At 46.5% G+C, this 27,643-nt stretch overlaps 1 protein-coding gene across 15 annotated transcripts in view; it reads left to right on the forward strand.

Annotated features, from left to right (window-relative positions):
* Positions 1–26,161, forward strand: part of OCM (oncomodulin) — a 60,085-nt gene extending 33,924 nt beyond the window's left edge. For 4 of the 15 annotated variants that reach the window (XM_063708367.1, XM_063708368.1, XM_063708363.1 and 1 more), the window contains 2 exons: positions 2,679–2,756; positions 22,295–22,338. Coding sequence is in view for 9 of the 15 variants with exons in the window: in XM_055346473.2 (XP_055202448.1) it covers positions 20,684–20,744; positions 22,295–22,427; positions 23,691–23,800; positions 25,862–25,887 (330 nt within the window). In the remaining 6 variants the exon portion in view is untranslated. The other 11 variants (XM_063708366.1, XM_019030620.4, XM_055346472.2 and 8 more) reach the window with 9 other exon arrangements.
* Positions 26,162–27,643: the final 1,482 nt, after the last annotated feature.

Here is a 27,643-nt window from a genome sequence, read left to right on the forward strand (position 1 = left end):
AAAGTTTGAGCAGGCCAAAGTAGCTGGAATTTGCAGGATGGAATCCTGCGGGAGAGATGTGCAAAAAACCCCAAATTCTGCAGCTTTGCAAAGGAAACCTCTTGACTCTGAAGCTGAGTGGGATCAGCTCACGCATGGAGGAAATTACCCGAGCAAGACCAGGGGAAGGAATCACACAATAGAAACAGGCAGAATAATTCCAAAGTCCACAAAAAGCTGGGAACCGTTCGTTGGGGTTCCCAGCAGGCAAAGTGAAAAACCTCATAATACATGGGGCATTGAGTCAAGTGTTCAGAGGGGCATTGCCTTCGTGGTGCGGCAGAATTGGCCCTAGACTAAGGGTTGGTCTAGTTCTGCAAGTCTCAAAAGGACCACGCATCTGGGCGCGGAGGTTCACGCCTGTGATCCCAGTACTTTGGGAGGCTGAGGCGGGTGGATCACCTGAGGTCAGGAGTTCAAGACCAGCCTGGCCAACATGGTGAAATCCCCGTCTCTACTAAAAAATACAAAAATTAGCTGGGCGTGGTTGTGTGCACCTGTAGTCCCAGCTACTAGGGAGGCTGAGGTGGGTGGATCGCTTGAACCCAGGAGGCAGAGGTTGCAGTGAGTTGAGATTGTGTCACTGCGCTCCAACCTGGGTGACAAACCGAGTCTCCCTCTTGAAAAAAAAAAAAAAAAAAAAGATTACGCTATTTTCAAGTCACTTAACCATGTCCCAGAATAAAGCTCAAGAATATATTTTTTAAACAAGAATATTCAGCACCCAACCAGGTAAAATTCACAATATCTGGTGTCCAGTAAAAAATCACCAGGCATGGCAGGAAGTGTTGGCTCACACTTATAATCCCAGCACTTTGGGAGGCTGAGGCAGGAGGATTGCTTGAGGCCAGGAGTTCAAGATCCAGACTGGGCAACATAGTGAGATCTCATCTCTACAAAAGTAAAACTAAAAAATTAGCCAGGTGTGGTGGTGCACACCTGTAAGCCCAGTCAGTTGAGAGGCTGAGGTGGGAGGATTGCTGAAGCCCAGGAGGTTGAGGCTGCAGTGAGGTATGGTGGTGCCACTGCCCTCCAGCCTGGGTGACACAGCAAGATCCTGTCTCTGAAAAAAAATAATCATCAGGTATGCCAAGAAGCAAGGATTATACCCCAGGAAGAGGAGAAAAACCAATGAAATGAAGTGACAAAGATAGAATTAATAAAGAGATTAAAACAGCTACTACAACTATTTGATATGTTCAAGAAGGTAAATGAAAATATGAGCATGTTATGGGTAAGTATGATGGCTCACACCTGTAATCCCAGCACTTTGGGAGGCCGAGGCGGGTGAATCATGAGGTCAGGAGTTTGAGATCAACCTGACCAACAAGGTGAAACCCCGTTTCTACTAAAAATACTAAGATTAGCTGGGCTTGGTGTTGCACGCCTGTAATCCCAGCTACTCAGGAGGCTGAGGCAGGAGAATCTCTTGAACCCAGAGGGCGGAGGTTGCAGTGAGCCAATATCGCGCCATTGCACTCCAGCCTGGGCAACAAGAGGGAAAGTCCATCTCAAAAGAAAAAAAGAAAGAGAAAAGAAAACTCGCTGGGTGTGGTGGCTCACACCTGTAATCTCATCACTTCCCGAGTCTGAGGCAGGTGGATCACTTGAGGTGAGCAAGGTGTCAGAGCCGCAGCACCAGGAAGTGGTTGATTGGAGGGTTGGTAAAAAGAATTTGCTGACATCAGGCTGGGCATGGCGGCTCACATCTGTAATCCCAGCACTTGGAGAGGCCAAGGTGGGTGGATCACTTGAGGTCAGCAGTTCAAGACCAGCCTGGCCAACGATGGCCAGGAGAAATGTAGCGATGGTGTAACCCCATCACTACTAAAAATACAAAAATTAGCTGGGCATGGTGGTATGGGCCTGTGATCCCACCTACTCGGGTGGCTGAGGCACGAGAATTGCTTGAACCCAGGAGGTGGAGGTTGCAGTGAGCCAAGATGGCACCACCACACTCCAGCCTGGGGCACAGAGCGAGACTCTCTGTCCCTCAAAAAATAAATAAAAAGAAGAAAACTGATGTTCTGAGAGATTAAGTGAATTTCCCAAGGGCAGACAGCTAGAAAAGCCCAAGATAGGATGGGATCTCCTGTCTCCTGAGCTTCTTTCTATCCATTCAAGGTCATATCTAGATAAGAACATGAGGGTTTTTTTTTATTACTATTTTTTAGAGACAGGTTCTCGCTCTGTCACCCAGGCTGGGGTGCAGCGGCACAACTGTGTCTCACTGCAGTCATGAATTCCTGGGCTCAAGCAATCCTCCCACCTCGGCCTCCCAAGTAGCTGCAACTGCAGGCACGCGCTACCATGCCTCGCTAACTTTTTACGTTTTTGTAGACATGGGGTCTCACTCTGCTGCTCAGGCTGGTCTCAAACTCCTGGCCGGCAGCAATCCTCCTGCCTCGGCCTCCCAAAGTGCTGGGATTCCGATTGTGAGCCACTGCACCTGGCCAACATGAGAGTTCTTGGGGCTTTGGAACAATTCTCTGAATTCAACTCTGACGTCTGTCCCGGGTCATTGAAGCTTTTGGGCGACAACATCTCTTCCTTGATGGTTTTCTTTTTGTTGTTTTTTATTTGTTTTGTTTTTTTGTTTTGTTTTGTGTTTTTGAGACAGTTTCGTTCTTGTTGTCCAGGCTGGAGTGCAATGGCGTGATCTCAGCTCACTGCAACCTCCGCCTCCTGGGTTCAAGCGATTCTCCTGCCTCAGCCTCGTGAGTAGCTGGGATTACAGGCGCCCGCCTATGATTTTTGTATTTTTACTAGAGACTGGGTTTTACCATGTTGGCCAGGCTGGTCTTGAACTCCTGATCTTAGGTGATCCACCTGCCTTGGCCTCTCAAAGTGCTGGGATTACAGGTGTGAGCCACCGCGCCCAGCCAGTGTTTTTTTATTGGATGGTTTTTCCTGGGTTCTGAATCTCATGGGGATGTCTGCCCAATACAAGGAGACCCCCCACAAAGAGAACCCACATCATGGACAAGTGAAGACAGATAAAAATATGGGACCCTGGAGCGAGAGATGCCAGCTCTCTCATTATGTGGGGTTTAGTTGCAATTTCTCCTTAATTAACTCACTTAAGTCTTCATTAAATGTTGCCTCCAGCTCATCCGTAAGTTGAGACGGAGCCGCTCACATTTCTTGTTCATGAAAAGATCAGCGTCCTATAGCATTTTGTTTCTTTTCTGCTATAGCATTTCACACATGCTTAAGCAGTTTGGGGCTCTCCATATGTGTGTGTGTGTGTGTGTATACATATGCATATATATATATTATTACATATATATGTGTATATATACATATATACACACACATATATATACACACACATATATACACACATATATATACACATATATATACATATACATATGTATATATATTTATTTATTGTTGTTGTTCCTGCTCAAAAAGTGAAACATTGATTTAGTGACCACAGAGTTGGCCAGAGAGCAAAAACAGCAAGAACAGGTTTTGGGTGAAAACTGCTGGAGAACTTCTTGGCAAGAAGTCCTCAAATGGGGTAGCCTGGAGGTGGCTTGCTAATGCTGACACCAAATGTGTGTGCCACAGGTGGTGGTGGTTATAGTTGTTGCTGGCTTTTAGCAGGATGGGAGGGAGATGTGCTTTAAGCATCCCAGTTCTGGCCGAGCGCGGTGCGGTGGCTCACGCCCGTAATCCCAGCACTTTGAGAGGCCGAAGCGGGCAGATCACCTGAGGTCAGGAGTTTGAGACCAGCCTGGCCAACACGGTGAAACCCCATCTCTATTAAAAATACAAAATGAGCCGGGCTTGATGCTGCTTGCCTGTAATCCCAGCTACTTGGGAGGCTGAGGCAAGAAAATGGCTTGAACCCAGGAGGTGGAGGTTGCGGTGAGCTGAGATGGCACCATTGCACTCCAGCCTGGGCAACAAGAATGAAATTCTGTCTTTAAAAAAAAAAAAAAAAAAAAAGAATCCCAGTTCTTGGGGAGGAAGTTGGAATAGACCCAGCTGGGTCATGTGATAGACACTTCCACTGTGTTTTCCAAAGGAAATTTACATTCAGGAAGGAAAACATGTTGAAGAGCGGAAGGAGGGCCAAGAGAGAGTTGCTCAGTACTTGGGTAATGCATTTCTTATTCAGAGGAAAGTGAGTTTAGCAGGGAAGGAGGGTTCCAGTTCCTCCCTCACGAGTGCTTGGCATGGGTCAGCCCTCCTCATTTTGGACATTTTCATTAATGTGTATTGGCATCTCATTGTGGTTTTATTTATTTATTTATAATTTGTTGTTGTTGTTAGAGACAGGGTCTCACTGTGTTGCCCAGGCTGGTCTCAAACCCCTGGGCTCAAGTGATCCTCCCAAAGCATTGAAATTGCAAGCATCAGCCACCACACTCGGCCTACTTTTTAATTAAAAAAAATTTTTTTAGAGACAGGGTCTTGCTATGTTACCCAGGCTAGAGTACAGTGGCTATTCACAGGCACGAACATTGCACACTACAGCCTCAAACGCCTGAGCTCAAGTGATCCTCCTGCCTCAGCCTCCTGAGTGGGTGGAACTATAGGCGTGTGCCACTGGGCCCTCACAGTGGCTTTAATCTGCATTCTCTAATGATGAATAACGTTAAGCATCTTTTCATGTGCTCGTTTGCCATCCATACTGAAAGTTCGTTTTAAAGATAGGATCCATACACCAGCATGTTTGTATTGCGAAAGAAGATAAATTCTCAGGACCCCAAACTCACTATGCCAAAGAGAAAGTCAAGCTTGGAAACTGAGTCATGCAATACTGCCTTCCCTTTTGTTGCCAAATGGAGAGCTGTATTTTCATAACCCCATGTTCTAACCTCATGCATAAGCCAGGTGCCCACCAAGACAGAACGTTACATATCTTCCCAGATGGCTCCCTCACAAGTTGCTCACAAAGTGAGCCCCTAATTCTTTCAGGATACATCTCCCCCTATAAACTAGCCCTAAAAGCAAGCTCTGTTAAATCTCACCCTGACAATGTCGATTACCAGCTTATTTTCACATGGATAGGACAAGGACAAGACCGTAAATCATCCTTCCACCTACCCTGAGATAAATGCAGCATGGTCCTATTCCCCTACTCTCTCTTTTCATGTTTACTTTATGTTATGTAAAATGCAGATTTACTGAGCTCAAGATGAATGCAGCATAAACTCTTTACTCCCTCTTTTCACGTTTATCTTATGTAAAATGTAGATTCACTGGGCTTAAGATGAATGCATCACAGACTCTACTCCTTTTCAAGTTTACTTTATCTTGCGTAAAATGTAGATCTACTGAGCTCAAGATGAATGCATCATGGAGTCCTCTACTCTTTTCACATGTTTATCTTATGTAAAATGTAGATTTACTGAGCTCAAGATGAATGCATCATGGACTCTTTACCCCCTCTTTTCATGTTTAGTTTATCTTATGTAAAATGTAGATTTACTGGGCTTGAGATGAATGCAATATGGACTCCTCTACTCCCTCTTTTCATATGTTTATCTTATGTAAAATGTAGATTTACTGAGCTGAAGATGAATGCATCATGGACTCTTTACTCCTTTTTTCACATATTTACTTTACCTTATGTAAAATGTAGATTTCCTGAGCTGGAGACGAATGCCTCATTGACATGTAAAAATGTAGATTTATTGATCTCTAATCAGAGCCTTGGGGGAATGGGACCATTTGCCTCTCTGCCTACCCTCCCTTCCTTTATCCCTCCTGTTTGCTCTTTCCCCTTTAAATAGTGAAGTTGCCAAACCCTCTTTGGAAACTCACAGGTCGCAGATGCTCCTGTGGCTGATTCCTCCCGGGCGTGTCCTCAAACTGCTGCATCAACCTCAGTCAATGGGGACTCATGCCTCAGTCCCTTTTTCAGTTAATATTATGTTAATGGGAAAGATCTATTAGGGAGAGAGAAATTGATGGCACAGGAGAGGGAAGGGGGAGTACGTGGAGTGATGTGCTTGAGAGGGTGGCAGGAATGGAATCCAGTTTAGATGGCTGAGGGGCTGGCTTTAGATAGGATGTGGATGGTTCATTTTTTTTTTTTCTCAAGACGGAGTCTCGCTCTGTCACCCAGGTTGGAGTGCAATGACATGATCTCAGCTCACTGCAACCTCCACCTCCTGGGTTCAAGCGATTCTCCTGCATCAGCCTTCCAAGTAGCTGGGATTACAGGTGCGCACCACCACGCCCAGCTAATTTTTTTGTATTTTCAGTAGAGATGGGGTTTCACCATGTTGGCCATGCTGGTCTCAAACTCCTGACCTCATGATCTGCCTACCTCGGCATCGCAAAGTGCTGGAATTACAGGCGTGAGCCACCGTACCCGGTCTGGTGGTTCATGTTATAGCTAAGGCAGGAAGGCAGAGTGAGTGGATGCAGAGGCTGGGAGAGGGCTGATGTTGTCTAGGGAACTTGGGGACACTCTCCTCTGGTCGTTAGTATTTTCTCAGTTAAGGAGAAGGCAAGGTCATCTGCTGAGGATGAAGACATGTTGGGGTTTGAGAAGGAGATCAGGAATGCAAGATGATCTGGGGAACAAGGGGGGCAAAGAGGGGGCCAGGTGCTGTGGCTCACACCTGAAATCCTGGCACTTTAGGAGGCCGAGGCAGGAGGGTCGCTTGAGCCCATGAGTGCAAGACCAACCTGGGCAACATGATGAGATCCCGTCTCTACAAAAAATAAAGCATTAGCCAGGCATGGTGGTGCGTGCCTGTGGTCCCAGCTACTGGTTGGGGGGGATGCTATGGTAGGGGAAATCACTTGAGCCCAGGAGGTTGAGGCTGCGGTGAGCTGTGATCGCACCACTGCACTCCAGCCTGGGTGACGGGGAGACCTTGTCTCAAAAAAAAAAAAAAAAAGTAGGAAAAATGACCTTCACGGTGTTCTAAAAAGCAGTGGCTTCCAGTTCAGAAGCGGTTTGCTGCCCTCTGTCTAATGAGTTGGGGTTCTCTTTTCTCCTCCACGTTCTAGGGTTTTGATGCCTCTTAGCGTCACCATCTCTCATTTGGGGAGCAATTATGAATCATCAGTAAAAGCTCAACTTTTTTAAGAAGCAAAACCAGCAAGAAAATTCAGCATGTCCTGGTTTTCTAGATGGCATCCTCAAAGACCACACCCAGGCGCTTAATAATTTAGCCTTTTGGGCAAAGTTCTCATTAGAAAAAATCCAATAGGCTGGGCACCGTGGCTCACACCTGTAATCCCAGCACTTTGGGAGGCCGAGCCAGGCGGATCACCTGAGGTTGGGAGTTCGAGACCAGCCTGACCAACATGGGGAAACCCCATCTCTACTAAAAATACAAAATTAGCCGGGCATGGTGGTGCGTGCCTGTGGTCCCAGCTACTTGAGAGACTGAGGCAGGAGAATTGCTTGAACCCAGGAGGCGGAGGTTGCAGTGAGCCGACATCGCGCCATTGCACTCCAGCCTGGGCAACAAGAGTGAAACTCCCTCTCAAAAAAAAAAAAAAAGAACTAGGGAAATAGAGTGTGATTTCCTGGCAGGAATTTGACTGGCATGAGACATTTGACTTGAAAGACCTGTGGAAGACAGCGGGCAGCGGCTATAGTTTGATACCATCGGATATGACCTGGGATTCCCATTAACCAAATTTGGTGTCATCATGACCCAGTCACCCGATCCAGTCACCCTGAGCCCCTCTGCAACTGCTTCAGGTGTTTCCTGGCCAGTGTCGGGGCCGACGAGTAGTGTGATTCGCAAATGCCTGCATTATTCATGTTTTTGATCTATTCTAATGAGAACTTTGCCCAAAAGGCTAAATTATTAAGCGCCTGGGTGTGGTCTTTGAGGATGCCATCTAGAAAACCAGGACATGCTGAATTTTCTTGCTGGTTTTGTTTCTTAAAAAAGTTGAGCTTTTACTGACGATTCATAATTGCTCCCCAAATGTGAGACGGTGATGCTAAGAGGCATCAAAACCCTAGAACGTGGAGGAGAAAAGAGAACCCCAACTCATTAGACAGAGGGCAGCAAACCCCTTCTGAACTGGAAGCCACTGCTTTTTAGAACACCGTGAAGGTCATTTATGGTGGCCATCCCATTCCCATAGCTTGTCAGCCAAGGTGTTTTTTTATTAGGCTGGTGCAAAAGTTATAATTGCAAAATTATAGTTGCAATAATGCAAAAACCACAATAACTTTTGCACCAACCTAATTAATGAACATGAATCACCTCTAGCGATGGGAGAACACTAAATTCAGGAAATAAAACATGCTCAGCTGCGACCTGGAAGTCCCAGAGAACTGTCCTGGGCTTGGGCAACATGTACCCTGTGCATTTAGAGACAATGAGTTTAACTGTGCATTTGATACATAGGTAACAACAATACTGAAATCTTTTGTTCTTTTATTCATTTTCGGAAAAGAAAATGCATATACACATCTAGATGTAGGTCAAATATGCCGCACTCTTGATAATAATAGAGTTGTCTTCATTTGGCTAAAGATTTTAATCACTTCAGTCCCATAATTTCAGGGCAGTTTAAGGGCTATTCATTAATAGTATAGGTATTTGTACAAAAGTCCAGTATTTTTCTGCTGGGTGCAGTGGCTTGTGCCTGCAATCCTAGTGTCTGGGGAGGCTGAAGAAGGAGGATTGCTTGAGGCTAGGAGCTGAACACCAGCCTGGGCAACATAGCAAGACCCCGATCTCTACAAAAAAAAAAAAAATTAATTAGCTGGGTGTGGTGGTGTGCGCCTGTAGTCCCAGGTACTTTAGAGGGTGAGGTGAGAAGGAGCCATTGAGCCCAGGAGTTCAAGGTGACACTGAGCTATGATTGTGCCACTGCACTCCAGCCTGGGCAACAGAGTGAGATGAAGGACAGAAGGAAGGAGTGGTGGGGGAGAGGGAGGGAGGAAAGGAGGAAGGGAGGGAGGAAAGAAGGAAGGGGGAAAGAGAAGGAGGAAAGAAGGAAGGAAGGGGGAGAGGGGGAAGAGAAGGAGGGAAGAAGGAAGGGAGGGAGGGAGGGAAGAAGAAAGAAAAGGAAGGAATGAAGTTAGGAAGGGAGGGAGGGAGGGAAGGAAGGATGTTGAATTTCCTACCTCCTTGATAGGATGGGAGGGATTGGAGTGAAAATTAGGTTGACTTATTATATTAAAAAACCAAATGTGTTGTTTAATTTTCTCACATTTGACCTGTGTACTGAGAATTTAAACTCACTCAACTCCCAGTAATAACGGCTAAAACCATTTGGGTGAATTTCTGTGTAGTCTTTTACTGATATGTGGTGGATATGTATTGTGTCAATTTAGCAAAACTGGGACTGCATTTCCCAAATTTCCCCTCCCTGCCTAGTTCCAGTTTATTGTGAGCAAGAAGACATATCTGTGGAGGGTGGAGGTTGGCACTGGTTACCATGTAACCCGCTCCCACAATTGTGTAAGGTCCAGTCCCTATAACCGCCATCCTGTGTCTATAAATATATATTTTCCAATTTACAAAATACGTTTAGCATAGTGCCTGTTTCACTTTACAATATGTGGTGGATAATTTTCCGTATCATTAAGTAGACTTGTAGACTATCCTTTTATTTTTATGGCCCATCAATTAACAAATCCCTGCACATTGGACATTGAGGTGATTTCCAATTGCTAAGAGAAGCAAAATCTTTGTGTCCATCCACAATAGTTGGTTTGTTCATTTTTCTTGCAGTTCTTTAAAAAAAATTCCTCCTTGCCTTCTGGCCTGTATTGTTTCTGATCAGAAGTCTGATGTCACTGGGCGCAGTGGCGTGCACCTGTAATCCCACCTACTCAGGAGGATCGCTTGGGCCCAGGAGTTCAAGACAAGCCTGGGCAACATAGCAAGACCCTATCTCAAAAAAAAAAGAAGTCTGATGTCAATCTTTTCTTTGTTCCTCTGAACATATTGTGTCTCTTTTTTCTGGCTGCCTTTATGATCTTCATCTTCTCTTTATCACTGGTTTTAAACAATTTTATAATAATGCGCCCTTTATACGTGTTGGCTCTTCCTCCTCCTCCTCCTTTTTCCTCCCCTTATTTTTTCTGGAGGTTCATTGAGCTTCTTGAGCCTGCTTTCATCCAATGTGGAAAATTTTCTGCCATTATTTCTTCAAATATTTTTCTGTTCCCTCCTCTTTCTCCTTTTCTCTGAGACTCCAATTACATGTATATTAGGCCACTTGAAGTTGTCCAGTAGCTCACTGATGTCTGGTTTTATTTCTTCCAGAATTGTTTCTCTCTGCGTTTCAGCTTGTATCTTTTCTATTGCGATGTGGGGGTGTTTGGGAGGGGATTGGTTCTGTTTTGGGGGGCTGTTTTTTCTAAGACGGGGTCTTGCTATGTTGCCCAGGCTGGAGTGCAGTGGCACAATCTTGGTTCACTGCAGCCTTGACCTCCTGGGCCCAGGTGATCCTCCCTGGTAGCTGGGACCACCACACCTGGCTACTTTTTAAAATTTTTTTGTAGAGATGGGGTTCCACCATGTTGTCCAGGCTGGTTCAAACTCCTGAGCTCAAGAGATCCACCCACCTCAGCCTCCCCAAGTTCTGGGATTACAGGAGTGAGCCACTGCACCTGGCATCTTTTCCATTGCTGTTTTCAAACTCATTACTCTTTTTTTCTTCGGTGTCTAATTTGCTAATCCCATCCAGTGCATTTTTCTTCTCTAGCTTCACCGTGTTTTGTTGTTGCTGTTTTGTTTTGTTTTGTTTTGTTTGAGACAGGGCCTACCAAGGCTGGAATGCAGTGGCAAGATCACAGCTCACTACAACCTCAACCACCTGGGCTCAAGCGATCCTCCTGCCTCAACCTCCTGAGTAGCTGGAGTCATAGGCATGCACCACTACACCCAGGTGAACTTTTTAATTTTTCTAGAGATGGGGGTCTCACTATGTTGCTCAGGCTGGTCTTGAACTCCTGGCCTCAAATGGTCTCCCACCTTGGCCTCCCAAAGTGCTGGGATTACAGGTGTGTGCCACCGCACCCAGCCACTCTCATCTTTATTTCAGCCTTTTCTTCCCCCAACAATGCTCTAGTAAGCTCACAAAGACACAGCCAGCCAAAGGGCTAAAGGGCTTTTGCCATCAGTTTCACTGAGTAATTTAGAGCAAGTGTCTAAGAGTGAGGGGGAAAAAAGACATAGCCAGTAGTCTCTTAGATAATTTTAAGGAATTGTCCTATCCTGCAGCATTTCGGTAAGAAATGATGTAGCTTCTGTCTTCCTTTGAGGGTCAGTTAGAAGGCGCTGGGAACATGAAGTCTGACACCCATAACAGCTCTGGGCTACCCGGAAAGTCAGTTAGACCAGTACTCATGCTACTGAGTCCAGGCCGAGCATGGTGGCTGATGCCTGTAATCCCAGCACTTTGGGAGGCCAAGTCAGGTGGATCCCCTGAGGTCAGGAGTTCGAAACCAGCCTGGCTAACATGGTGAAACCCTGTCTCTACTAAAAATACAAAAATTAGCCAGGCATAGTGGTGTGCGCCTGTAATCCCACCTACTTGGGAGGCTGAGATGGGAGAATTGCTTGTACTCGGGAGGCAGAGGTTGCAGTGAGCCGAGATCGCGCCATTGTACTCCAGCCTGGGCAACAGAGTGAGACTCTGTCTCAAAAACAAACAAACAAAACAAAACAAAACAAAAACAACTGAGTCCAAAGTTCTACATAGCTAGGCTGACTTCATACCATTGGCATTCTGAATACAGTACTAACAGAAAGCTTCAGGAATAAAAGAAGAGAGGAACTCAGGAAGCATGAGTGTTCCCCATGAGGGGGTGCCAGGCCCTCCTAGACCCACCTGTGAACGTACCCCTTCCCCAAGGCCATTGGCAGCTGGAGTCTTAAAATATTTCCTGCAGCTCTGGCTGGGCACGGTGGCTCATGGCTGTAATCCCAGCACTTTGGGAGGCCGAGGCAGGTGGATCACTTGAGGTCAGGAGGTCGAGACCAGCCTGACCAACATGGTGAAACCCTGTCTCTACTGAAAATACAAAAATTATCCAGGCATGGTGGTGTGCACCTGTAGTCCCAGCTACTCAGGAGGGTGAGACAGAAGAATCACTTGAACCCAGGAGGTGGAGGTTGCAGTGAGCCGAGGTGGCGCCACTGTACTCCAGCCTTGGCAACAGAGATTCCATCTGAAAAAGAAAATTTAAAAATTTAAAAAATATATTTCCTGCAGCACTGTATCCTCCCCTATGATCTCATTCCCACCTGCACCCTTCTCCAGTCCCCTCCCACCTGCTCCCACCTGCATTACCCCAGAACAGCTTCTTCTGCACTACCCAGCAACAACTCACCGCCCTGCCCATAATCCGCATGTGCTTGCCCTGGCAGCCTCATCCTAACCTCTCGGAAGCACTCAACTTGCCGGGTCCATCCTTCCTTCTTGAAGCATTCGTACCCTTGCTCCCACCCCTGACATCGGCTGACCCAGGAGAAGAGCACAGAGGCCCACACGCCACGTGTGTGAATTGCAAGTGAAACTGACAAGCGGTTAAATACAGTATGTTTGCGCCATCCTCCAGCCTTGACAAGAGTATTCTCATAGCAACAAAACCATAGCTACAAAACCATAGCTGTGACATCTTTGCTTTGTTTTCTTTGTTATATATTTTGGGCAGAGGAGTAGGCTGACATTTGCAGAATCCTTTTTTATTTTATTTTATTATTTTATAATAAATAATAAAAGCTCTGTCACCCAGGCTGGAGTGCAGTGGCATGATCATGGCTCGCTGCAGCCTTGATCTCCCAGGCTGAAGCCATCCATCCTCCCACCTGAGGCTCCTGAATAGCTAGGACCACAGGCTCGTACCACCCCGCCTGGCTAATTTTTAAATTTTTTTGTAGAGATAGAGTCCCACTATGTTGCCCAATCTGGTCTCAAACTCCTGGGCTCAAGCAATCCTCCCTGCCTCTGCCTCCCAAAGTGCCAGGATTACAGGCGTGAGCCACTGCCCTCAGCCTTTGCAGAATTCTTTATGCATTCTCATAGCAGCCTGTCCATTGGCTGGGGCCAGAACAAGCCCTTATTCATAATTTCTTCTCACTGGGGTTCTGTGCTCTGTGTCTTACAAAATAAGCCATTAGTCCAGGCCGTGTAGGAAAAGCAGGGAACCAGAGATTTCAGCACACATCTGAAGGCTGGTACATTCTGGCCATCTAATCTCTGAAATTTAGTTTATCTTCATCTGTAAAATAGGAGCATCAATAGCTGCCTTAATGTTCTGAGCAGTGAGGTATCTTGTGGAAAATGTTTGCTGCTTTGCTGAGTACAGAAGTGCTTGACATGTCAGCACAGAGGTTTAACACATGTTAGCATAAGTATGCAGTCTTAGTCAATGTTTAATCTGGGGACCCCATGGCCCACTCAAATTGACGTACAAAATTAACTATCACAACTACCACATGAAATTCTTGTAAATATCACGCTAATTGATGAGTATCTTTTTTTTTTTTTTTTAGACCGAGTTTCGCTCTTGTTGCCCAGGCTGGAGTGCAATGGCATGATCTCAGCTCACCACAACCTCCACCTTCCGGGTGCAAGTGATTCTCCCGCCTCAGCCCTCGCCAGTAGCTGGGATAACAGTCATGGTGATCCACAAATTAAAATGCCCAGAAAGCCAGGTGCAGTGGCTCACACCTGTAATCCCAGCAGTTTGGGAGGCCAAAGCGGGAGGATGGCTTGAGCCCAGGCATTCGAGACCAGCCTGGGCAACATAGTGAGACCCCCCCCATCTCTACAAAAAAATAAAATAAATTAGCTGGGTGTGGCGGTGTGTGCCTATAGTCACAGCTACTCGGGAGGCTGAGGTGGGAGGATCACTTGAGCCCAGGAGGCAGAGGCTGCAGTGAGCCATGATTGAACCACAGCACTCAAGCCTGGGTGACAGAGTGAGTCCTTGTCTCAAAAAAAAAAAAAAAAAAAATGAAGAGACGGGGGTCTCACTCTGTTGCCTAGGCTGGTCTTAAACTCCTGGCTTCAAGGCAAACCTCCCAAAGTGCTGAGATTATAGGCTTGAGCCACCGCACCCTGCCTGACCTGGGATATCTCTCCCTTTTTCATCACGGGGATAATAATATTTCAGAGTTGTTGCCATGGTTAAATGACACAACATCATATTCGTGAACTGGGCAATGTTGCACACACCTGTTGTGAGCAGGGCAGGCTTCATGGGTGTGAGACCTGTAGTCTTCAGGGTCCTGCACTTAGGAAGCCTGCACACTTGATTGAATCCGCTGAGGCCCCCATAGTGAAATTCTTTGAACAAGAGGACTTGCCTTTCCTTTTTTCTTTTTTCTTTTTTTTTTTTTTAGGGGTGGGGTCTTACTATGTTGCCCAGGCTGGAGTGCAGTGGCTATTCACAAGCATAATCCCACTACTGATCAGCACAGGAGTTTTGACTTGCTCCGTTGCCAGCCTGGGCTGGTTCACCCTCCTTAGGCAACCTGATGGTTCCCTGCACCCAGGAGGTCACCATATTGATGCCAAACTTAGGGGAGACACCCAACCGGCAGAGCGCCCCGCAGCCCAGAGCTCCCGGGTTCAAGCAATCCTCCTGCCTCGGCCTCCCGAGTAGCTGGAACTACAGACACCAGCCACTGCGCCCGGCAGGACTTGCATTTTCACCCTGTACCGGAGCCCACAGATTACAGGGCCAGCGGTAATTAGGGGACTTGTGCCATTTCCACACCCATCGTAGGTCACGAGGGATGCATTTTGCCCTGCCCCATGGGTAATCAAAGCTGTAAACCCAGGAGAGGTCAGCTCTTATAGACGGGGGCTGTGTGCTCCTGGGGATCCCCTATCCTTGTTATTCATTAATTCCACTGGGAAACACACAAGCTGTCCTTTTCACGCAGCCCTAAGACACTTTACGGTCTTCATTTGTAAACAGCAGTCACTTCGTCTCACGAAGGAGCTTGTCCCAAACCCCCATGTGTAAACTTATTTAACCAATTTTTGCTCAGTCTGTGAGTGGGAAAGGAAATACACTCATAGAGAAGTATCTCATTTATAAATAAACGTTCTTGTAACTCTGGATCCCTCCCCATCCCCCACGTCACCACACGGAGACAGCTGGATGCAGAAACTCAGATTCAGAGAGCCAGTTCATTCACTGCTCAAATGTGTTCATTGAATAGTTACACTGTGACAAGGAATGTGCCAATGAAAGACCGAAGATAAAAATGGATGATGGGGCAAGATGTACTTTGTTAAACAGATGCTAGAAGGCAGCATGCGTGTTAAGAGTCATCACCACTCCCTAATCTCATGTACCCAGGGACACAAACACTGCGGAAGGCCCGCAGGGACCTCTGCCTAGGAAAACCAGAGACCTTTCTTCACGTGTATCTGCTGACCTTCTCTCCACTATTATCCTATGACCCTGCCACATCCCCCTCTCCGAGAAACACCCAAGAATGATCAATAAATACTGAAAAAATAATTAAAATGTGAAAAAAAAAATGGACGATGGGGCTGGGCACGGTGGCTCACACCTGTAATGCCAGCACTTTGGGAGGCCAAGAAGGGAGGATGGCTTGAGCCCAGGAGGTCAAGGCTGCAGTGAACCACAATCGCATCATTGCACTCCAGCTTGCATGACAGAGCCAGATCCTGAATCTACAAAATTTAAAAAATTAAGGCCAGGCGCAGTGGCTCATACCTGTAATCCCAGCATTTTGGGAGGCTGAGGCAGGTGGATCACTTGAGGTCAGGAGTTCAAGACCAGCTTGACCAACATGGTAAAACCCTGTCTCTACTAAAACTACAAAAAATTCGCAGGGTGTGGTGGCGCACACCTGTAATCCCAGCTACTTGGGAGGATGAGGCAGGGGAATCGCTTGAATCTGGGAGGTAGAAGTCGCAGTGAGCCTAGATCTTGCCATTGCACTCCAGACTGGGCAACAAGAGCAAAACTCCATCTCAAAAAAAATTTTTTTTTAATTTAATTTAATTTAAAAATTAGCCTGGGGTGGTGGTACATGCCTGTAGTCCCAGCTACTCAGGAGATTGAGGCAGGAGGACTGCTCAAGCCCAGGAACCTGGATAATTATTTAGTTATTTTCATTTTTTGTAGAGATGGGTTCTTGCCATGTGACCCAGGCTGGTCTCAAACTTCTGGGCTCAAGCAATGCACCTGCCTCAGCCTCCCAGAATGTTGGGATTACAGGCATGAGCCACCGAGTCCAGCCATGCTTGGGTTTTTTCAAAACCCACCTGGCTAGGTTGGAGGTGACCCCGAGTGGAGAAAGGTTAGGAGGCCACCACAGTTGTTTCCATTCCCAAAAGAGATGCTGGTGGCTTGGGCTAGGGTAGTGATGGTGGTCCGTGAAGAGAAGATGAAGTTGAGAGATGTTTAGGAAGTGATGTCTGTTGAGAGAACATGAAAGTGGGTCCACGGTGCTCTCAGCCAGCCCATCATACATGATGGAAGGAGTGCAGTGGTGTGATCACAGCTCACTGCAGCCTCACACTCCTGGGCTTAAGTGATCCTCCCACCTCAGCCTCCCGAGTAGCTGGGACCATAGGTGCACGCAACCATGTCTGGCTAATTTTTTTTATGTTTTGTAGAGACGGGGTAGTGCTTTGTAACCCAGGCTGGTCTCAAACTCCTGGCTTCAAGCAATTTTCCCGCCTCAGCCTTCCAAAGCGCTGGGATTGCAAACGTGCGCCACCCCACCCGACCCATCTTAACCCTTTTGAAGTTCAGTGGCGTTAAATATATTTACATTGTGCAACCGTCACCACCATCCATCTCCAGAACTTTCTCATCTTCCCAATCTGAAACTCTGTCCCCGTTAAACACTCCTGTTACCCCTCCCCCCAGCCGTGCTAATCACCATTCTGTCTGTCTCTGTCAATTTGAATATTCTAGGTACCTCGAATTAGTGGAATTATAATATATATAATATATTATTATATATAATATATTAATATATAATATATTAATATATAATATATATAATTATATATTATATATTATATATATATATTTTTTTGAGACGGAGTCTTGCTCTGTCACCCAGGCTGGAATGTAGTGGCACGATCTTGGCTCACTGCAACCTCCACCTCCCGGGTTCAAGCAATTCTCCTGCCCCAGCCTCCCAAGTAGCTGGGATTACAGACACCCACCACCATGCCCGGATAATTTTTTTGTATTTTTAGTAGAGACAGCGTTTCGCCACGTTGGCCAGACTGGTCTCGAACTCCGGACCTCAGGTGATCTGCCCACCTCAGCCTCCCAAAGTGCTGGGATTACAGGTGTAAGCCACGGCACCCGGCCTGAATCAATATTTGATGCTCAGATTGCACATAATGGAATTCAAGTTATCATCTTAAGCGCCTCATTGATTCAGAAAACATGTTCACTGAATATGTTCTTTTTAAAATTTAAATACATATAATATTTTTCTATAGAGAATGGGAGTCTCACTACATCACCCTGGCTGGTCTCGAATTCCTGGGCCCAAGCAATCTTCCCATCTCGGCCTCCCAAAGTGCTGAGATTATAGGCATGAGCCACCACTCCTGGCCTGGTCTCTGGTATCTTTATTTTCTATCAGAAAAATAGCATGAACATAAAAAGTATCTTGGTTTAACCCATATGCTACTTTGATTTAAATGAGCAGATTTTTAAAAAATGTTTTATCTCTATGGACAATTGTAAACACTCCCAAAGAAAAAGAAAGGGCTCAGCTAGTTTCTATGGCAACTTAATGTCAGAAACCTAATTCAAAACTCTTAAGACTTATTTTCAGAAACCTTTTTTTTTTTTTTTCTGAGACAAGGTCTCACTGTGTTGCCCAGGCTGGAGTGCAGTGGTGCAATTGTAACTTGCAGCAGCTGTTACTTCCCAGCCTCAATCAATCTTCCCACCTCAGCTTACTGAGCAGCCGGCACCACAGGCACGCGCCACCATGCCAAACTGATTATTATTATTTTTTTTTTCTGAGACAGAGTCTTGCTCTGTCACCCAGGCTGGAGGGCAGTGGCATGATCTCAGCTCACTGCAACCTCCACCTACCAGGTTCTAAGCGATCCTCCTGACTCAGCCTCCAGAGTAGCTGGGATTACAGGCATGCACCACCACTCCGGGCTAATTTTGTATTTTAGTAGAGATGGGGTTTCACCATGTTGGCCATGCTGGCCTCGAACTCCTGACCTCAGGTAATCCACGTGCCTCGGCCTCCCAAAGTGCTGGGATTACAGGCGTGAGCCACCACACCCGGCCTGAACTGTCTACTTCTAAGCCACTGTATGTTTCTGATTGCAACATGGGATCTATTTTTGCACTTTTTAAAAACTTGAGGCTGGGCACAGTGGCTCATGCCTTAATCCCAGCACTTTGGGAAGCCAAGCAGGGTGGATCACTTGAGTCCAGGAGTTTGAGACCAGCCTGGGCAACATCGTGAGGCCCCCGTTTCTACCAAAAAAATACAAAAAATTAGCCAGGTGTGGTGGTGTGTGCCTATAGTCCCAGCCTCCTGGGAGGCTGAGCTGGGAGGATTGCCTGAGCCCAGGAGGTCAAGGCTGCAGTGAGCCGAGATCACACTACCGCATTCCAGCCTGAAGAGCGAAACTCTGTCTCAAAAACAAATAAAAATAAAAATGAAAAACAAACAAATAAAAAACATGAATCCAGCTTTTAAAAAGGAGATCCTAGGCCAGGCCCGGCAGCTCACCTCTGTAATCCCAGCACTTTGGGAGGATGAGGTGGGAGAATTACTTGAGCCCAGGAGTTCGAGACCAGCCTAGGCAACATGGCAAAACCCTGTCAAAACCCTGTCTCTCTAAAAAATATGTATATTTAAAAAATTAGCCAGGCATGGTGGTGTGTGCCTGTAGTACCAGCTACTCGGGAGACTGAAGTGGGAGGATCGCTTGAGCCTGGGAGGTCAAGGCTGCAATGAGCTGAGATCGTGCCACTGCACTCCAGCCGGGGCAACAGAGCAAGACCCTGTCACAACAGAAACAAAATCTTGAGGTGTCTAGTCCTGGCCTCAGCCTCAGAGTATTTGTTTCTGAACATGTTAGTTTTGGGGATTGGGGATGCTGGTTTGATTTCCTCCTTTATGCCTTTTGAGTGTGTGCAATCTATGGTATAGCTGGGAAACGTCAAAGTCAAGAGTTTTGTAGGAAAATCACGTCACTTAGCCCTGTCTCCTGTGCCGGACGAGACCTGTGTGTGCACTTGGTGACAATGGATTGAGTCTGTCAACTCCAGATTGAGGTCAGCCTTACACACCCATAGTTCCCAAAGCTGAAAACAGGCCTGCCTCCAACGGTACCTGCTAATATCAGGGGAGCCTTCTCAGCTTACAGAGCACCCTGTATGTGTTTGTCTTAGTTCAGGCCACCATCTCCACCTTACCAGGTATCTAGAACCTTCTCCACACTTTGCCAACTGGGTTCATTTGCAGAATTGAAATCTTAGTTAAGGTTTGTTGAGGTTTGTTGTTGTTGTTGTTGTTGTTTTTTAACAATTGGCTGTTCCCACCCACATTCCCTTGAGACATAAATAGAAAAAAAAAAAAGTTTCATGAGTAAGACAAGACATTTGAGCTGCATCCACTTGATCCTTGAAAAGGAAATCTAAGAGGTTGTAACTATCACTTTTTCTAGCCTATATAAGGTAGGTCAGTAAGGTAGCAAAAAGACATCTGTTGTTTTGCTCCTTCAACTCTTTTTCCTGATTCTTCCTGGGGGGAAACCTAAAACGGTGAGTAACTGGTGGACTCATCAGACCCCAGACTCTTCTTCACTGCATGCATTCATATTAGGCTCAGGTGCTGAGACTCCTGTTTTCCCATGGCTCTGACACCTGGAAGGATTTTCATCTCTGGGAGATGGGCTTTTCATCCATCTGCTTCCCACCTTTCAGGACAGGTAGCATGCCTTCTTCCACAGAATGTCTGCAAGCAGCCCAAACTGTATGCTTTCCCACGTGGAATTTGCAACATCGCATCTTTCAGGCTGTTGTAGGAAAATGCCAGTGCATTTGTAACATGGTTTACAGCTGCCTATGCAAATGACTGATTATGTCAGTATAATTTTTATAAGAAAACAATTGAATCCTTCTTTGGGTCATTTTTTTTTTTCATTTTTGGCATATATTCAAAAGAAGGCTCTGAGACAAAAAGGGCTGGGGTCTTTTCGGTATCTGGTTTTAATTTGGATATTCTGTCCCGTCACTTAATACAAAACCATGCTTATCACATTTTAAAAATTCTACACAGGCCTGGCTCGGTGGCTTATGCCTGTAATCCCAGAAGTTTGTGAGGGCAAGGCAGGCAGATCACCTGAGGTCAGGAGCTCAAGACCAGCCTGGCCAACATGGCAAAACCCCGTCTCTACTAAAAACACAAAAATTAGCCAGGCCTGGTAGTGCGCACCTGTAATCCCAGCTACTGGGAAGGCTGAGGCAGGAGAATCACTTGAGCCCAGGAGGTGGAGGTTGCGGTGAGCCAAGATTGTGCCACTGCACTCCAGCCTGGGTGACAGAGTGGGACTCCATCTCAAAAAAAAAAAAAAAAAAAATCTAGACACACATACAGTTTCAGTGGGCCTGGGAAGATGTGTTTCCCCTGGATGTGCACGTTCCTGTTTGTGGCTTATTGCCTCTCATTTATTCTGTGTGAGTAGGTAGAAAATGAGCATCACGGACGTGCTCAGTGCTGACGACATTGCAGCAGCGCTCCAGGAATGCCAAGGTAGAGGGGATGTGGGGCGAGGGTGGGATTTCCTCACAGCTTTGCCCCTCCAGCGAGGCAACACAAAATCAAAATGTAGGCCAGGCGGCCAGACACAGTGGCTCACGCCTGTAATCCCAGCACTTTGGGAGGCTGAGGTGGGTGGATCACGAGGTCAGGAGTTTGAGACCAGCCTGGCCAAGATGGTGAAACCCCATCTCTATTAAAAATACAAAAAAATTAGCCAGGCGTGGTAGTGGGCGCCTGTAATCCCAGCTACTCGGGAGGCTGAGGCAGAGAATTGCTTGAACCCGGGAGGCAGAAGTTGCAGTGAGCTGAGATCACGCCACTGCACTCCAGGCTGGGCAACAGAGCAAGACTCTGTCTACAAAAAAAAAAAAAAAATGTAGACCAGGCATGGTGGCTCACATCTGTAATCCCAACACTTTTTGGAGGCCAAGGTGAGAGGACTGTTTGAGCCCAGGAGTTTGAGACCAGCCTGGGCAACATAGCAAGACTCCATCTCTACAATATAACAAAAATAAAAACTAGCGGGGCATGGTGGCATGTGCCTGTGGTCCCAGCTACTCTGGAAACTAAGGTAGGAGGATCACTCAAGCCCAGGAGGTTGAGGCTGTGGTGAGCTGTGATCGCTAGCTACACTGCACTCCAGCCTGGACAACAGAGTGAGACTCTGTCTCTAAATAAATAAATAAATAAATAAATAAATAAGAGCTTGGCTGGAAAATTCATGGAATCAGAGAAGAAAACTACTATTTATTAGATAACTAAAATTATAGAGATCTGGGATCTGAGCACACGATTACACTTCTGTAAGACAAAAGAAACCTACTAAACATGAAAGCAAGAAATCACTGAAGGGCCAGGTGTGGTGCTCACACCTGTAATCCCGGCACTTTGGGAGGCCAAGGCCAGTGCATCACTTGAGGTCAGGAGTTCAAGACCAACCTGGCCAGCATGGCAAAACTCTGTCTCTATTAAAAATACAAAAATGAGCTGGGCATGGGGATGCACGCCTGTAATCCCAGCTACTCGGGAGGCTGAGGCAGGAGAATCAGTTGAACCCGGGAGGCAGAGGTTGCAGTGAGCCGAGATCATGCCACTGCACTCCAGCCTGGCGACAGAGTGAGACTCTGTCTCAAAAAAAAAAAAAAAAAAAAAAAAAAAGAGAAAGAAATCGCCAAAGGCCATTTAGCTTGTTGAAATCCAGTGATTGCATTTCCCCCTACCAATTAGATCAGGGATGCTGGGGGCTCGGCCACACAGCCTGTAAAGTGGGCCAGGGGGAGGGGGAGGCACAGAAGAGATGAGGAGGGAAAAGAAAAATGGACACAACCAAGTGGAGGAGGGAAGACTGGGGCGGAGGGGAGATGGGATGCCATCACAGAGCCACCAAGTCTTGGCTATCCCAAAATCTTGGACCAGTTGAGCATCCCCGTAGCTCAGGGATATTGTTGAAGTGTTTTTAATCATCTGTGTTTTCAGTACCTTGGCCCCAATATAGAATGTGATCCAACGAGTGTCAGAATAACCAATTCTCTGTTCTTCAGACCCAGACACTTTTGAACCCCAAAAATTCTTCCAGACGTCAGGCCTCTCCAAGATGTCAGCCAATCAGGTGAAGGATGTTTTCCGGTTCATAGACAACGACCAGAGCGGGTACCTGGATGAAGAAGAGCTTAAGTAAGCTTTGTCCTGAGGCTGTCTGGTACCTGGCACTGCTGGGTGGGCCTGGGGTGCAGTGGGGGCCAGGTTGCTCAGTATTTCTTCAATGGCCAGCCTTGGTGTTGGTCATTCGGCCAAGCATCATTAAAGCAAAGGACATGAGTCAGGTGACCGCACATCTACCCATGCAAAGCCCTCAACATGGGCAGTGAAGACTGCAGGTGCAAAGATTCTTTTTTTTTTTTTTTTTTTGAGACAGGGCCTCACTCTGTCACCCAGGCTGGAGTGCAGTGGGGTGATCTCAGCTCCCTGCAGCCTCCGCCTTCCAAATTCAAGTGATTCTCATGCCTCAGTCTCCCAAGTGGCTGGGATTACAGGTGCTTGCCACCACATCCAGCTAATTTTCCTATTTAGAGTAGAGATGGGGTTTCACCATGTTGCCAGGCTGGTCTCAAACTCCTGACTTCAAGTGATCCTCCTGCCTTGGCCTCCCAAAGTGCTGGGATTACAGGTGTGAGCCACCGTGCCCAGCCGCAAAGATTCTTTCATGTAAGGGATTTCCTTTGGCAAATGGACTTTAAAAAACTAAAAACTTGGCTAAGCGCAGTGGCTCACGCCTGTAATTCCAGCTACTCAGAAGACTGAAGCACAAGAATCGCTTGAAATCAGGAGGCAGAGGTTGCAGTGAGCCCAGATCGTGCAGCTGCACTCCAGCCTGGGTGACAGAGAGAAACTCTGTGTCAAATAAATAAATAAATAAAAATTAAAAACACTAACAACTTAAACATGGGCCAGGCACTGTGGCTCACACCTACAATCCCAGCCCTTTGGGAGGCTGAGGTGGGTGGATTGCTTGAGTGAGCCCAGGAGTTCCAGACCAGTCTGGGCAACATGACAAAACCTTGTCTCTACAAAAAAAAATACAAATGTTAGTGGGGCATGGTGGGGTGCACCTGTAGTCCCAGCTACTCGGGAGGTTGAGGCAGGAGGATTGATTGAACCCAGGAAGTTGAGGCTGCAGTGAGCCATGATGGTATCACTGCATTCCAGCCTGGGTGACAGAGCAAGACCCTGTCTCAAAAACAAACAAACAAACAAAACCTTAAAAATGAAGTGCCCACCATTGGTTTCTACAGCTTAAGGAAACCTTTGCTTGCTAAGACCTTGGCTAATTATTGCCGGTGCTGGAAACAGATGATATGCTTAAAGGAAAAACAAAAGTGTAAACACAGAGATGCATGATCTTTTTGAAAATCCCCATGGATCTTTATTATCCTGTAGGTTTTTCCTCCAGAAGTTTGAGAGTGGTGCCAGAGAACTGACCGAGTCAGAAACCAAGTCCTTGATGGCTGCAGCGGATAATGATGGAGATGGGAAAATTGGAGCAGAGGGTATGTCCACACGTGTACGTAGCATAAAACACTCTAGCTCAGGAAGCATCCGTGAGGGCTTGGGCTATGAGATCAAACCAATGTGGCTTAAAATCTCCCTTTCTTAACCTTACCGAGCCTCAGTCTTCTCATCTGTAAAGTGGGACTAAAGTAAGGATGCAAATAATGTGTGTAAAAACCCTGGCATAATGCTCGGTAGGTACTATAGAAGCTGGTCACACTGGTCATTGTCTATGAGCTGCAAAATATCCTTCACCTGACTAGGGGACTAGCTAGCCACCTGGCCAATTATTTGCACCTGCCAACCATAATGCACCTGCATATAGCGCGAGGTATTTCTACCAGTGGGGTTTGAACCCCTCAGAAGAAGGGAAAGATTTACATCCTCAGACCAGGGTCCATTGGCATGCGTAGGAAGCCCTCTTCGTCTTCAAGGGTTTAGACAAATATATTTTACTGGACATTAGCCCGCCAAGCGGATAATATTAAACAGAGAAAAAATAAGCCAACCTCATTTATTGAGTCTTCCGTAGGCAGAATCCTAGGTTTGAGCTTTAGAATACACTAGCACAGCTGTAGGACTATTTTCACTTGATTTTGTCATGTTGCTAGCGTGCTTTTTAACTACTTTGTGCCTACCAACTCAGCAGAATGTATGGTGGTCCTTCTGGTGGTGCTAATTTGAAATTTAAAACTGCTACGTTAGATGCTTATTAAAAAAAAAAACCTGTTAAAATTATACCACTATCGCTTACTACATGGGAGTTAATGCAGATAGATAGCTCATAAAAACAGATTAGGTAAGGGGGGATTGCCTTATTTAAACATAACCAGGGGCTGGGCATGGTGGCTCCGGCCTATAATCCCAGCAGTTTTGGAGGCCAAGGTGGGCAGATCCCCTGAAGTCGGGAGTCCAAGACTAGACTAACCAACATGGTGAACCCCATCTCTATTGAAAATATAAAAAATTAGCCGGGCATGGTGATGGGCACCTGTAATCCCAGCTACTCGGGAAGCTGAGGCAGGAGAATCGCTTGAACCTGGGAGGCAGAGGTTGCAGTGAGCCAAGATGGCACCATTGCACTACAGCCTGGGCAACAAGAGTGAAACTCTATCTCAAAAGAAAAAAAAAAGATAAACATAACCACGAAAGATTTCCAAATAAACAAAGCTTACCAATAAATATAAAGCAAGTCCCCAGTTTTTTATATCAATCTGTAACATCCATACCTTGTTATTATTACTATTATCCTTCTTTTAGTAACAGAAACTTTTGGAGTTTGGTTCAATGGAGGAAAGTCAGTTCAAAGTCCCACCCTATCAAATATATCCTAAAAATGCAATACCCAGCTACGGAATAGAGAAAGAAAATCTCCCCTTCCTGTTTGAAATTGACCAGACAAAAAGTTAAATGTTCACAGATGGTCACAGGTAATTACACTGAATTCATGCATTGTCAGGGAGAAATGATGGGCTTGACAAGTTCTAATTCAAAGACCTCTATTGCAAAGCTGAAGATGTTTGTTAAATAAGATTATTCAGAGAAACGGAACCCTGTGGACTTCCTTGAGATATAGTCATTGATACCCAGGGTTTTTTTTTTTTCTTTTTTTTTTTTTTTTTTTTGAGTTGGAGTCTGGCTCTCTCGCCCAGGCTAGAGTGCAATGGTGTGATTTCGGCTCACTGCAACCTCCGCCTCCCAGGTTCAAGTGATTCTCCTGCCTCAGCCTCCCAAGTAGCTGGGACTACAGGCACGTGCCACCACGCCGAGCTAAATTTTGTATTTTTAGTAGAGACAGGGTTTCACCATTTTGGCCAGGATGGTTTCGATCTCATGATGTCATGATCCACCCGCCTCGGCCTCCCAAAGTGCTGGGATTACAGGCATGAGCCACTGTGCCCGGCCAGTTTTTCTTTCTTTTGTGCCCTCCAAGGGGGCCATGCCCATCATCTGACAATTTTCTTTGCTTCTTTCCCTCTTCGGAATTCTCATTGGCCACGGCATGTCTGTAAAGAACCAAGCCACCTCCACTGACCCTGTTCTCACCTCTTCTGTTCTAGAATTCCAGGAAATGGTGCATTCTTAAAAGCCCCAGTCTCTGGAGAAAAGAGAGAAAGGGATAATCACCTGGAAGGATTCCAAAGCCCTGGGAATGGGGAACCCCACATCCCATCGCTACCTAATTTGTTAATTTTCCCTGAAAACCTTCTGCAGTTTGCTCATTGTTTTAGCGAGGTCATGAGAGAGTCACTCATGACTTTCTTGGTGGTGGGTATATGCCCTGACAACTTCTGTAAGCCCCCCTTCACCCAACAGACAATGCCTCTAAAAATCACCCAATAAAGACAGGCTTCTCATCATCTGCTGATGTGTGGGCGTGTTTTTTCCTCAGCACGACACTCAAGCAAGCTGGGACCAAGGACTTTTTGTAGGATTTCTGGTCCCATCAAGCTTGGAGCGGGCCACACTGGTGTTATGGTCGAGCAAACAAGGAAATCAGGTTTTGGAGGGTGTTTTTGGTTGTTTCTTTAGAGTCACAAATAAATGCCATTGTCAAGCTAGGATTTTTCTCAGCAAATCTGGTGACACTGAAATTAATAGGAAGGGATTTTAGCCAGCATAAAATCACTCTTTTTTTTTTTTTTTTTTTTGAGACAGAGTCTCACTCTGTCACCCAGGCTGGAGTGCAGTGGCTCAATCTTGGCTCACTGCAACCTCTGCCTTCCAAGTTCAAGCTATTGTCCCGCCTCAGCCTCCCAAGTAGCTGGGATTACAGGTGCACACCACCACACCCGGCTAATTTTTGTATTTTTAGCAGAGATGGGGTTTCACCATGTTGGCCAGGCTGGTCTCAAACTCCTGACCTCAAATGATCCGCCCACGTTGGCCTCCCAAAGTGCTGGGATTACAGGTGTGAGCCACTGTGCCCAGCCAGTCACTCTTACCGGTATGTTTTCTGCCATGTGTTAGAAAGCCACTTTGCTTTTAATTAAAAGCAAAAGGTACAAGACAAAACAGAATACGTGTCTGTAGTGGTCTGTAAAGCTCAGGAGAGACTTGAGATTCCAGGTTAGTACAAACGGACCTATTTCCTCTTTATTATTTATTTATTTTGAGACAAGGTCCAGCTCTGTCACCCAGGCTGGAGTGCAGTGGCACGATGTCAGCTCACTGCAACCTCTGCCTTCTGGACTCAAACCATCCTCCCACCTCAGCTTCCTGAGTAGCTGGGACTACAGGCATGCACCACCACACCCGGCTAACGTTTGTGTTTTTGGTAGAGGTGAGGTCTCACTATGTTATTTAGGCTGATCTCGAACTCCTGGGCGCAAGCGATCCTCCCACTCAGCCTCCCAAAGTGCTGGGATAACAGGCATGAGCCACTGCGCCTGGCCTTACTTTTTATTGTTTGTTTATTAGAGATGGTGGGGGAGGGTCTCGCTGTATTGCCCAGGCTGGTTTGGAACTGCTGGTCTCAAGCCATCCTCCCACTTCAGCCTCAGCCTCCCAAAGTGCTGGGATTGCAGGTGTGAGCCACCACAGATCCATTTTCAAGTCCTTTTTCTCCTTTTCATTTTGAGACAGTCTCACTCTGTCGCCCAGGCTGGAGTGAGGTGGCATAATCTCGGCTCACTGCAACCCCCGCCTCCCAGGTTCAAGCAATTCTCCTGTCTCAGCCTCCTGAGTAGCTGGAATTACAGGTGCCCACCACCACGTGCAGCTAATTTTGTATTTCTAAAGACAGGGTTTCACCTTGTTGGCCAGGCTGGTCTCAAACTCCTGATCTCAGGTGATCCGCCCGCCTAGGCCTCCCAAAGGATTCCAAGCCACAATTAGGCGTG

Source organism: Gorilla gorilla, chromosome 6 (genome assembly GCF_029281585.2).
Source record: "Gorilla gorilla gorilla isolate KB3781 chromosome 6, NHGRI_mGorGor1-v2.1_pri, whole genome shotgun sequence".
NCBI classification, from domain to species: Eukaryota; Metazoa; Chordata; class Mammalia; order Primates; family Hominidae; genus Gorilla; species Gorilla gorilla.